Genomic DNA, 11,225 nt, shown 5'->3' on the forward strand with positions numbered 1-11,225 from the left:
GACGGCGTTCGCGCGCGCGCGATGCAACGTCCTCCGGCGTCGGGGAGAGCCTCGAGAGTGTTTGTCCACCGCGTGAAAGGCTAATATACGCGAAATCTGGTTTGACCACTGGTTCGCTAATTCCACACGCGAGAACGAGAAATCGATTTTTTTCGTTTATTTTCGTCAAGCTGCCCGCCGATGCGGCGCGTTAAATTCGCTGCAGAAATAGAGAGAGAAAGAGAGGATGAGAGAGAAGGAGAGAGAGAGGGAGGGAAGGAGGAAGAGAACAATTTTTTCGCTCTTCATTTCGAGGACTTCGTCTACCATCGTTTCCTCTTCATCTCCGGTGGATGGAAACGCCGGGGCGGCGTGCCGAACGCGCAAAATCGGCGCGCTTCCTCGCACTTATAAACGCGCGCGCAAGGAAAAAGGAAAAACGAGCGACAAAAAATCGCATACACATGTGCGCAGCGAACATCTCGCGTCTTACATCGATGCCGCTGATTAGTATAATATTACTGAAATCTAGACAACGTTAGCTGATCTAACGATAGAACGCCATGAACGCTTTTCTTACGGCGTTTTTTCTTTTCTTTTTTTGTCGTTGAAAACAGCGCGATCACGGGCCATAAAAAAGTGGTCATCCTTGCTCCTCGGTATAAATATTTATATTCCTGCTGCTTGAAGTGCGAATACGATACAGCCGCGCTGTTTTTCCGTTCGATGCGATTTAGACGCACGTTTAGACTAATAATTTCGGGGAAACGCGCTGATTCACACACGGTGAGTTTCGATAAAAACATGAGCTCTACCGACTGCGTCATCACATAATTGCCGAAAGCCGCGTCGCGACTTGATCATCGAATCGGCTTCCGGATCGGCCCGATGATTTGCATAAAAAACTTCTCAATCATCTGACGCGAAAGACGATAGAAAAAAGGGAAGAAAAAACGAATCCTTTCCGAGCCGAGTCGAGGACGTCGACTATACTCGTTATTGTTAATTATTTGCGAGAGATACAATGATATATACAGAGTTTTCCGCATTAAAAGGTTTCATTTTGAATTATTAGAAAACAAAGTTCTTTTTTGGAAGAAGTGGTGATATTGTTGTTCCAATGCAAAGTACAGAGACTGTACGATTAAGTGCGGAACACGATATCTGATGAATGGCCGCCTCGACTTTTTTTAACAAATGGTCACTTTTTCGAGGAAATCTCGCACCACGTCTTTACATCACTAATTTGACCCAAACGCGAAATTTTCACCAATTTTGTAGCGAATTTTCACAATTTCCGTACGTTGCCGAAGAGTATATCGTTCTTTTTTCGTTAACCGTATACTTATTGCCTGTTAGCTGTGTTAAGGAACGATAGTTCTATTTTTAATGGGTTAAAAGTGGCGCGAAAAATTTAAAGGTGAAACCTCTTAATGGAAAACTCCTGTGTATAACGCACTTAAGAGACGTTTACCGCGCGTAATGAGAGAGACAGACGTTGCTCTTTGTATCATTATATGTTATTATACAATTATTGTCATTACGGCAACTTTATATAGAAGAGAGACATCGATGAACGACGCGCCTGCGCGGATAATCGTCCTCGGATCGGACAATTACGCTGCAATGAGCTCGCCGCAACGAGCGCTCGCTCGCGCTTATACTTACATCCTCGAACCACATAATGGGAAAAACGATGTCGGGGAACGAGGCGACCTGCTTGATGTCTCGCACCTGGCTAACCGCCAGATTTATCTGCACCCGTGCGCGCGCTCTCATAGCCGTGCCCATTATCGGCTGCACGTCGATGTAGAGCTGGTGCTTCTCGGGATCCGGCGGCGATATGCCCGTCACGGCCTCTCTTAGAGCCGGGTCAGCTGTGAAAGAAACGAGAAAGAAAAACGTGCGTGGTGAGAAACGAAACGAATGACAAGCGAGCGAAGAAGAGGCCAATTGATCGAAACTGATCACCGGCGAAAAGCGTGATTGTTGAAAAGAAAAAACAATTTTTCAAATTGATCTAAAGAAACGTTTTCAAATAGGAATCTACTTAATTTGACTTTTAGAATATTATGAGATATGTTAAAAAATTCGTGATATTGATCTGCACTAATCTTCTCTCTCTCTTTCTTTCTCCTTCCCATCTTATCGCACCTCAAAATACGAGGTTGCTTTCACCTACGTTGCTGTGAAGCGATTTTAACCCAACACTCAGCAAAATCGCTTAACTCTTTCCGTCGACTCTGCCGTCATTGCCCCGTTGTTGCCTCTTGTCCTCGATAACTTTGTAAATTTCACCTACTCTGATGTCTTCAATTCCCAAAATATAATATCTACGCATCATTCTGCACAAGCTTGATAAAGTTCAGCTGTCGCCTTGACTTTAGAATGTTTTCTTGAAATTCTAACTTACTCTCTATCTCACTCTCTCTCTCTCTGTGTGTGTGTGTGTGTGTGTGCGTGCGTGCGTGCGTGCGTGCGTGCGTGCGTGCGTGCGTGCGTGTGTGTGTGTGTGTTACTTTTATACGTTGTAAAGATTACTGTTGTTATTATTTTTGTTACATAAATTGTTGGGCAACCACAAGAGAGCACGAACGCCCCCGATAAATAAACTTCGATAAGATTGTATTTGCAGCAGTCGTATAGCTTTTTCGAGACGATAATGTTACGCAAAATGGTAACAAACATGAAAATAAACATTTGTCGAAAACAGTTCGATCAGAACAGTTTTACTGGCGCGTAGTAGATATACCAAGAATCTTTGCTGTGTTCGGACACTCTCTAGAATACAATAGAGAAGAATGTTTGGGGCTTAGAAATCGCTGTAACAATATTGTTACATTGCCGTGTGCAGGAATATCAAATGAGTAAAGAGAAAAGATAAAAAATGTTCCATGCATCAAAGGAAATGTAGAAAATTATATATTTTGACAGGACCGTAAAGGTGCTTGCGAATCTCTCTCTCTCTCTCTCTCTTTTCGATCGGCATTTTTTTTCACACATTGCTCGGCCATTCAGTTCGGGAATCACCTGATCATTTTTCATTGTTTTCTTTTTACGTTTCAATTATCACGCGAATCCAATGGAACGGCGATTTATATCCGCACCGACAATAGTTCTTCTACCCGACACGGCTAATGAACAATGGAAAAGAAGGAAAAGCCGGAGAAGAAGAAAAAAGATGCAAAAATCAACGTAGACGCTACGCTCATACTCTTACATAATGATGTTATTTCATCGTGTCAAAAGTCACTCTGTACGATTATTCATAACACACGGATGTAATGCGGCGCATTAAGTTAAGCGCTTAATCGCCGGCCGAGCGGTCCAAGAATCGCACTTAAGACTCTTTAATGTTGTCTTTCAAAACGCGAACCATCGCCAGTTACACGCAAATACAATTACACGGCAATGACGTCAAAAGGCGGAATTTGCCGATCTTGTTCGCACCTTTTTGCGCTCGCGTTCGTGATTGACGGACTTCCACCGTCCGTCACCGTCGCTTTTACGTGAGAGAGAGACGTCGTTAATTATCCACGATTAATCCACTTCAGACGCGTCATGCAAAAATGTAAACGCGCGGCGAAAGGAGCCGAGCGAGTATTATTGTGGAAAACTTGACGAACTTACATAAAACTCGAGATGCTCGATCCTTCCTTTCACGTCGTCGAGAGACACCCGGTCGCGAATTCTCCTCGAGGGGAATTTGCATCTATATTATTTTCTACTTAATCCGCCAGGTCTTATCCACGCACAATCCGCTCAATACATTCGGAATCGAATATCTCCCGTGTGCCAATGGCATGCGTGCATTGTCGGCAGATAACGCGTAAAGAATAATTCATAAGTCGCCATACAAAAAAAAGTAATTCATAAATCATTGGTGTAACTGAATTTTTCGTTGCACTGAGAGAAAAATGTACGATATTTGGTATTAAGTGTTCACAAATTTCCGGAAAAATTACCTTTGAGAAAAAACCAAGTTTCTTCGGAGTTTTCCGGAAAAACCCCATCATTTTGGAAAAGATACTATTTTTATTACTAGTGGTAGACGCGTAAACTGCGTCATCGGTGAGATCTCGGGGGCTCTTGAAATCCGGAAATCGAGAGTAAAAGCTACATCTACACGGGAGATTTGTACAATACGACAATAAAGCGACGGGAGAGTCGGTGTAATATTTCGTGGGAGAATCACGCGGCTTTCCGCGGCGAACAGGAAGAAAAGAGAGAGAGAGAGAGAGAGAGAAATAGATAGAGGGATTGTGCGCTTACGAGGAGAGGAAAGAAATCGGGGCCTCGTGGTAAAACCGACTCGAGATTGTACTCGGCAGTCTCGCGAAGCCGGAAGTGGCGCGACAGGTAGGTCTCGCTTACGAAACCGGCACGCATTGCAACGATCTTCGCGAAACCGGCCGACCGACCGATCGACCGACCGACCGATCAGACGGTCGCTTTTCCACGTAAAGAACGGCGAGATGGCGAGACGTCAGGTCGACCTACAGCTCGTTAGCAGCATCCAGGAAGTGGCGATGCGAACGATCGTGTGAGCGGCGCGAATCTGCACAGGAGAACCGTGCGAGAAACCTCTACATAGAGAGCGACGCGTCGTGCGCGAAATATTAATATAGAAATAATTGCAACACGGATTATATGTGACGCGAATTGCGTAATAAGCCGATACATTTTAGAATCGCGCGACCGATCCGGACGGAGATCGGTTCTCCGCTGACCGACGTCGATGAATTACAGATCAGGCAACGGTGTTACGTCAAGAGAATCGAACAATGTATATCGCGTCATGATTGAGGAAATTCGCGCGATACCAGTTCTAACGACAACAACAACAGCAGCAGCTGGGAGACGCGAGATTCGCCGTCGCTTGCTCAACAACTACGCCATCTCCTTCTTTCGCATTGGTTGCATGTTTCAATGATCGAGGTATCGAGCCCCGAGTCTTTGCTCTTTCTCTCTCTCTCTCTCTGATCGTAGGTAGTTTCCTAGTAGTTGCAGACGATTCATCAACGGCGCTCTCCAGAAAGCCATGCGCGTGCTACTTACCAAGGTAGAAATGCGGGAAAGTGAGGAGAACCGGCGAGTCGTACTGGCACAAAGAGACGTTGAACGTTCCTTCTGGCGCGCAAGGAGGCCCGGCCGGGCAAAAGCACTGCTGCGACGGCAGATTTTCCACCGTGGTGAAGACGTTCGTCGGAGGCGAGAATCTGTAGCCGGGAACATCCCCCGCGGATACCACGTCGTGCTGAAGGAACGTTCGGAATTTTAGTCGAAGATACGACGATAGGAATCAAAGCTCCTCCTTATTGAAACTTAAAAATAAACGGATAAATACAATTCATCCTTTCGTTTTAATGTTTTCGTTATATTTTGATAGATTTTAGTGGGAACGTTAGAAATTTCGATAGGATCTGGAGATTCGAACGGGACGAAGAGAAAGGAATTAAAAGACGAAATGTGTCGAGGAGCGCCGGCAAAATCTAGATCTGGACTCGATGCGACAACAAAGTTAAGAAGAAAAGGAGACGCTTTTTACCATAGACTTATGGTGAATCGATTATTATCACTATTATTCTAAATTCCTACCCGAGATTTTTCTCTTCCGTACAGCGTGAATACCGCATTTTACTATCAATCAATCGCGTAGGCTTTAATTCATCTCATGCGAAACAAATAATTATCTACACGATGTAACAACGCAGTAGGATCGATATTACTAATACCAGAAACATTAATTAATAAAAAAAGCAACAGACACGTGTAGGTTCCTGAAAAACGAACATGTTCTTAGTTCTTTCTCGTAATTACACTCGTATCCTGTGAGATCTCACCGGAAAAATTACTCAGAGCTCGACGCTTCGATAAGATAATTATCCTTTATTCTCGTTTACATCATAAAAACAATGAATATTAGTTGCGACTAATGAAGCGTACCTGATAGACCAGCGGCAACGTCCTGCAGAGGTCCTTCTCGAAGACTTTTAGCACCGTCTCCTTGGTGATGTGCGGCGGGAATATGCTGCCGTCGGTGCCCATCACGGAGTCGCATTCCTGCGTGGTCCAATGGCCCAAGCCATCCTTACCATTCCATCTGTCCATCATTCCGAACTTGGTGATGTCGTTCGCACCCGTGAATATCGTGTAAAGGTCCGGCATGGTGGAGTTCTTGCCGTATAATAGACCGAACTGATCATACGGCAGCTTCTGCTCCTTAGGCACCACGTCCTTGGCCAGCTTCAGCAGAGGATCTTCGTAGCCCCAGAGCAGCTGGCCGACCGACACCTCAACAAACGGCTTGATCTTCAGGATGTCCATGATGGACGCCATCGCCAGACGCAGGAATCGGGCGGCATGCTTCGACTGGCTGGTGGCCGATAGCATAGGAACATTCGGCACAACCACCAGATCCTCCTCAGAGCCGGTCGACAGCTCCTGAAATTCCACAACGGGAGAAAGAAAGAAATGAGAGGCCCGGCTTGAGTCATTAAGTCAAGCAAGCGGTTTGGACGAAGGGGGGCTTAAAATAGAAGATCGTGAAAGTGCACGACGAGGGTTCGGAAGAAATTTGTAGAAAAGAAGAGAGAGAGAGAGAGAAAGGTGAAAAAAAAAGGAAGAAAAGAAGAGAGTGAGAGGTCTTTAGAAATAGGAGAGTCCTGCATTAGAATTTCAACAAAAGATGTAAAACTTGAAGAGTCGCAACATATGAGAAGAGGCAGCTGTAAGCTGAAACTTGAAACATTAACCGCGTAGCAGCGAGTAAAAAGTTTGACGTAAGTCGTAATGTAAATAACTTCCGCGGATTTATGAATATTCCGATTACGTTTCCGGCGAGGCAGGAACGCTCATGTTTTCTCTCTTGCTACTGAGAGTCGTATTAGTACGCCCGGCTATGTGTGGAAGCGTTTCTCTGACGCGCGTAGAAAGTCACCTCGCGGTGATTCCGATGCGCGTACAAGAATAGCTCGCGCTCGGCCGCGCACAAGGAGCACACCTATGGCTGATTTTCAAATAACACGGAGAGACGCGTGCGCGATTGCCATTCAGAGCACCGCGAGAGATTCTTGCTGACTCTTGTTTTTTTTCATTTTCTTTTTCTCAGTAACCGGTCGATATTCCGGGTGTCCGCGTTTCTCGATAAACCGACGATCGTCGATTACGCGCAATACATCCCGAGCGACCGAGAGACGTGCGTCGTTTCGAATGATAATCAAACACTTTTTCCGCGAGGTAGCTTCTCGCTGCTTGCTACTTTGTCTCGGAGGAAACGTGCCTCGAGTATGTTCGTGCAGTGGAAAGGTCGAGCACCCTTCGCGTTTTATTTTACAAAACGCACTGAGAGAAATTGCAGTCATTTTCGGCCTCAACTACTCTTCCTTGTGGTTTCAACCGCAAAAATAGTAGCAGCGATGTGCATATGAAGTTATCATCACTGACACTGTGATAATATTTACTAGAAAAATTACACTATCATAATATTTATTAGAAAAATAGTTGTCCTGGTTATAATATCTCTCATCGTAATAATTAAAATCGTGATGATAAATTCCATTGTAACCTTCGGCACTAATTCCTGTATTACTAGAAAACATAGTAAAATTGAAAAGATTGATGTATATATATATATATATATATATGTATATATATATATCAAGAAATAGCAACAAAAACCAAAATCAGGAAAAAATTGCTGATATCTCTATTGAAGTAAATAACCAATACTTCAGAGAGTGTCAAAATATAAATTAAAAAGAAATTAACGAGGCAATATGACGCGTTCGGGAATGTATTTGAATTACACTCAATACGTCAGTAATATCGATACGACAACGCGTGTTGAAAGGAGACCGGCTGCTACGGAAACCACTGTATGTGCTCCAGAAATTATCGTGTGGTCGATTTGCCAAACAGTTAAGACCCGGATCGTTGACGTCGCAATTGACTAACGCCGTAAATCGCCGTTCCGCCGGGCCCGGGAACTTACCGGTGCGTAGACGAACGTTTTCTTGACCTTATAAGTAACGGTCCCATTGTCGTTGAATTTGATGTCCGTCTTTTCCCAGTGCTGCGTGTAAACGTACGGGCCCAGCTCCTGCAGCGCCGGTTTCTCGCCGTTGTTCAGGAACTCGTCGGCGTTCGTCACGTTGTAAATGTAAAGCTGCATACGGGGCACCACCGGCGGCTCCTTCCACCACGTGTACGTGCGACCGCCATCCCGTATCACGAGCTCCTTGTCCAGGACCAGGTCGATAAGATTCGGAAATAGTATTGCCAGAACGACGGCCAGGATTATCAACAGGACCCCGATCGCCACGGCTGCCCCTGAAGAGAGGAAAAGCCGTTGAGAGAGGTTGTCAAAGACGAGACATTCTCGATATAATTACTATAATTGAGATGCTAATTAAGATATTCCGAGTGGTGGCAGCTTTGGATAGAGGAGAGAGATTCGACGATAGCGCGCGCAAAAGAGAGACGTGATTCCGAGAATAAATCCAATGCTCGCAATCCTGTCTCTCTCTTGGTTATAACGAATGCAAAAGGGACGAAGAACCAACAAGAATTTAATCTCGTATGTAAAATGAGATAATCATCTCGTTTCGAAATGAAAGCTACATCCTATATCTCTCGTATCTTCGTACTTTTGGCTCCTTTTTGTTCTTATTCTCTTAATATATTCGTTTATCGCGATTTATTTCACGAATGATCCCCACAGACTATATTATATTTGCCCTTATACAATCATATCAAATAGGATTTTTTTGTTTTATATATAGAGTGTAGAAAAGAAATGATGTTGTCGCACATATGTGACCCTGATATGGTTCACAAAAAAAATCACCGATCTTACTTGATCCGTTGATTGACGACTGATTGTACAACAATTGCACTTCAGACAGATTCTCGCACTTTGTCCTTCACGTGTTTCTTTTTTTTTTTCTTCTTACATATATCATCTCTCATGCGGTTTCGATTACGAAACTCTCGCGCGACCCTCGCGTCCTCGGTTCTTTTAAATTCACGTATTCCCGTCGAGTTGTCAAACAACGTGACGTGATGCGCCTAGTTAGCGACGGCCAGCAGGTAAACGCGGTCATTTTCGCCGATCGATCGATCAGTCGATTGCGTCATAACCTTCGACCGAGGTCGATAGCCAATGATTGATTAGTGGGATCGTCAGGACGCGATCAGAGAGCAGCAAGGTCGACCGGTTTTGGAAACCTTTAGGCCGTCGTCTCCTTGAACAGTCGTCTTCCTTTTTGGAAGGTGGCCGGCTGCCGATGGCGCTGCAACGCGAGTAATTTTACGCCCGGTCGTTGTAAGCTGCGTTCGCGAGGCGAAACAATCGCCGAGCAGCATAAACCGGTCGCAGGCACTTTGCGCCTTTCTCGTAAATATTTATCCTACGCCGTGCTGTGCGTTATTATTTATACCGCCGGCGCGTTTAACGCGGAGCTGCGCAAACGCACGCAGGGCGCGCACGCTTACTCATTTACGCGAGTTAACGCCCGCGACTGGAAAATCAGCGAAGAATAATGCTAAATCGCTAAAATCGAATCGCGAGAACTTGAAGACTTAAGCGCGCGTGCGAAAAAGAGATGGCGAGAAATAACGGTGAGTAAGAGCGCACGTGGTCGTAATTTTACATAATTATTCCGAGTCGAAGAAAGCTCCGCGTGCAAGGCCGGTAGCGTCGTAAAAGGTCCGTTTATGGAGGTTTATTTTATGGCGCGAGATAAACGATGAGAGAGAGATATTTTCCTTGACGTTTTCGTTAGAACCTGTCCAGATTTCGTCGTTGCCTCATCGATCCGATTTCACTTCCCATATTTATATTTCTGATATATTTAAATATGCTATGTTTATCATCTCAAATATATTTATATATATTTATTTACTATATATATTTACATATATGTTGCTAGATATAACAGCTGTCATATACATGAAGATTAAGCCATTCTGAACCAAAAAAGAAACATTCACCATTTTGCAAGTAATCACGAAAATTTTTTACTCATTAATTAAAGAAGTCTCTATGCATGGATATTTTCAATAATTAACACAAAATTTTGCGTAGTTATCTGCAAGATAGTAGAACACTTTTTCGTTCATATCGACTTAAACTAGAAGTATACGACGCTTGGCATGACAGTTCGCGCGTCCGAAACGCGCGTATATATAAATTTGTATCCGTTACGGACGTCCAAATAGGTTGGTGGAGCGAGCGCCGATTCAATTGCCTACTCGGTGGAGAGTTGACGCACTGGACAGTCGCGCGGCGCCGTACGCCACGTGGGGGACCCGTCCGGGTCGAAAGCGCCCTCGTGGATGGTACGAGAGCGTACTGACGCTAAATGGCGGCGGCCTTCACCGAACGAGCCCTTTCGTCCCTTTCGCCTACAGTCGCGGTGCCTGTAGGAAAGGCTTGATATGCGCGCTACGAACGGTCGGCGGTTCGCTGTTGCGCGAAGGGTGCGCGAAATACCCTTTAGTATGGGTGTGGGCTTGACGCTTAGTTCCCCCGCGCCCCTTCGGGCGGAGTTGGAGTTGCGCTCCTGGTGACCTGTTGTCACCGAAGGAGCCCTTCCGGATCCTCGGTGCACGCACGGTGCTTGCGCGGGGAGGCTTCTTGTCCTGCCTCGTGGTTGAGTCCCTCGTCGGTCCAAGGTGGTGCCTCCAGCGACCCACCTGGCCAGCGGTGTGACGTGCCGAACTCGAAGGTGCCTGGATCTTGTGCAACCCGCCTTGCCGTCGGCGTATGTGTCCTGGTATTCGTCCCGCGAGCCGTCCCCCCGTTAGCGACCCACGTCGCTGACGGTGTTCCCCGCTGCTGCTCCTCGGTGGTGGTAGGTCAGGCGGGCTGCAGTGACCCCCACGACCGTTGTAAATCGGGCTGTTCTGATATGGAGGACTTCCGTGATCCGCGAGGAAGGTCCCTCCTCGCCCTCAGCGACCGAACGCTCCCAAAAGTCTCCTCAACCCCGAAGGTAGATATTAGAGATCCCGGAGTACCCGGCCTAGAGACGAGTTGCCAAACCTCGCGCTAACACGGAGTCATAGCGACCGGACGCTGTTACCGAGGAAGGGTGGTTACGCGCTCAAGGAACTGAAAGACACACACTAGAGAGGGATCTCGCTACACGTATGCTCACTATTCTGTCGACCTGAGTGTTATGGCAGACGAGAACGGTCTCTTCTTTCCAACAAAAAAGGTGTTATGCGCCCCCCCCCCCCCC

At 45.9% G+C, this 11,225-nt stretch overlaps 1 protein-coding gene across 1 annotated transcript in view; it reads right to left on the reverse strand.

The window, feature by feature from the left end:
• Positions 1-11,225, reverse strand: part of LOC106746952 (scavenger receptor class B member 1) — a 36,617-nt gene that overhangs the window by 1,792 nt on the left and 23,600 nt on the right. The window contains exons 2-5 of the mRNA XM_014624136.1: positions 7,973-8,310; positions 5,926-6,423; positions 5,038-5,236; positions 1,648-1,856 (exon numbers count right to left, since the gene is read on the reverse strand). Of these exons, the coding sequence (XP_014479622.1) occupies positions 1,648-1,856; positions 5,038-5,236; positions 5,926-6,423; positions 7,973-8,310 (1,244 nt within the window). The remainder of the gene's footprint in view (positions 1-1,647; positions 1,857-5,037; positions 5,237-5,925; positions 6,424-7,972; positions 8,311-11,225) is intronic.

Source organism: Dinoponera quadriceps, unplaced genomic scaffold (genome assembly GCF_001313825.1).
Source record: "Dinoponera quadriceps isolate SergipeBrazil2010 unplaced genomic scaffold, ASM131382v1 scaffold1846, whole genome shotgun sequence".
NCBI lineage: Eukaryota > Metazoa > Arthropoda > Insecta > Hymenoptera > Formicidae > Dinoponera > Dinoponera quadriceps.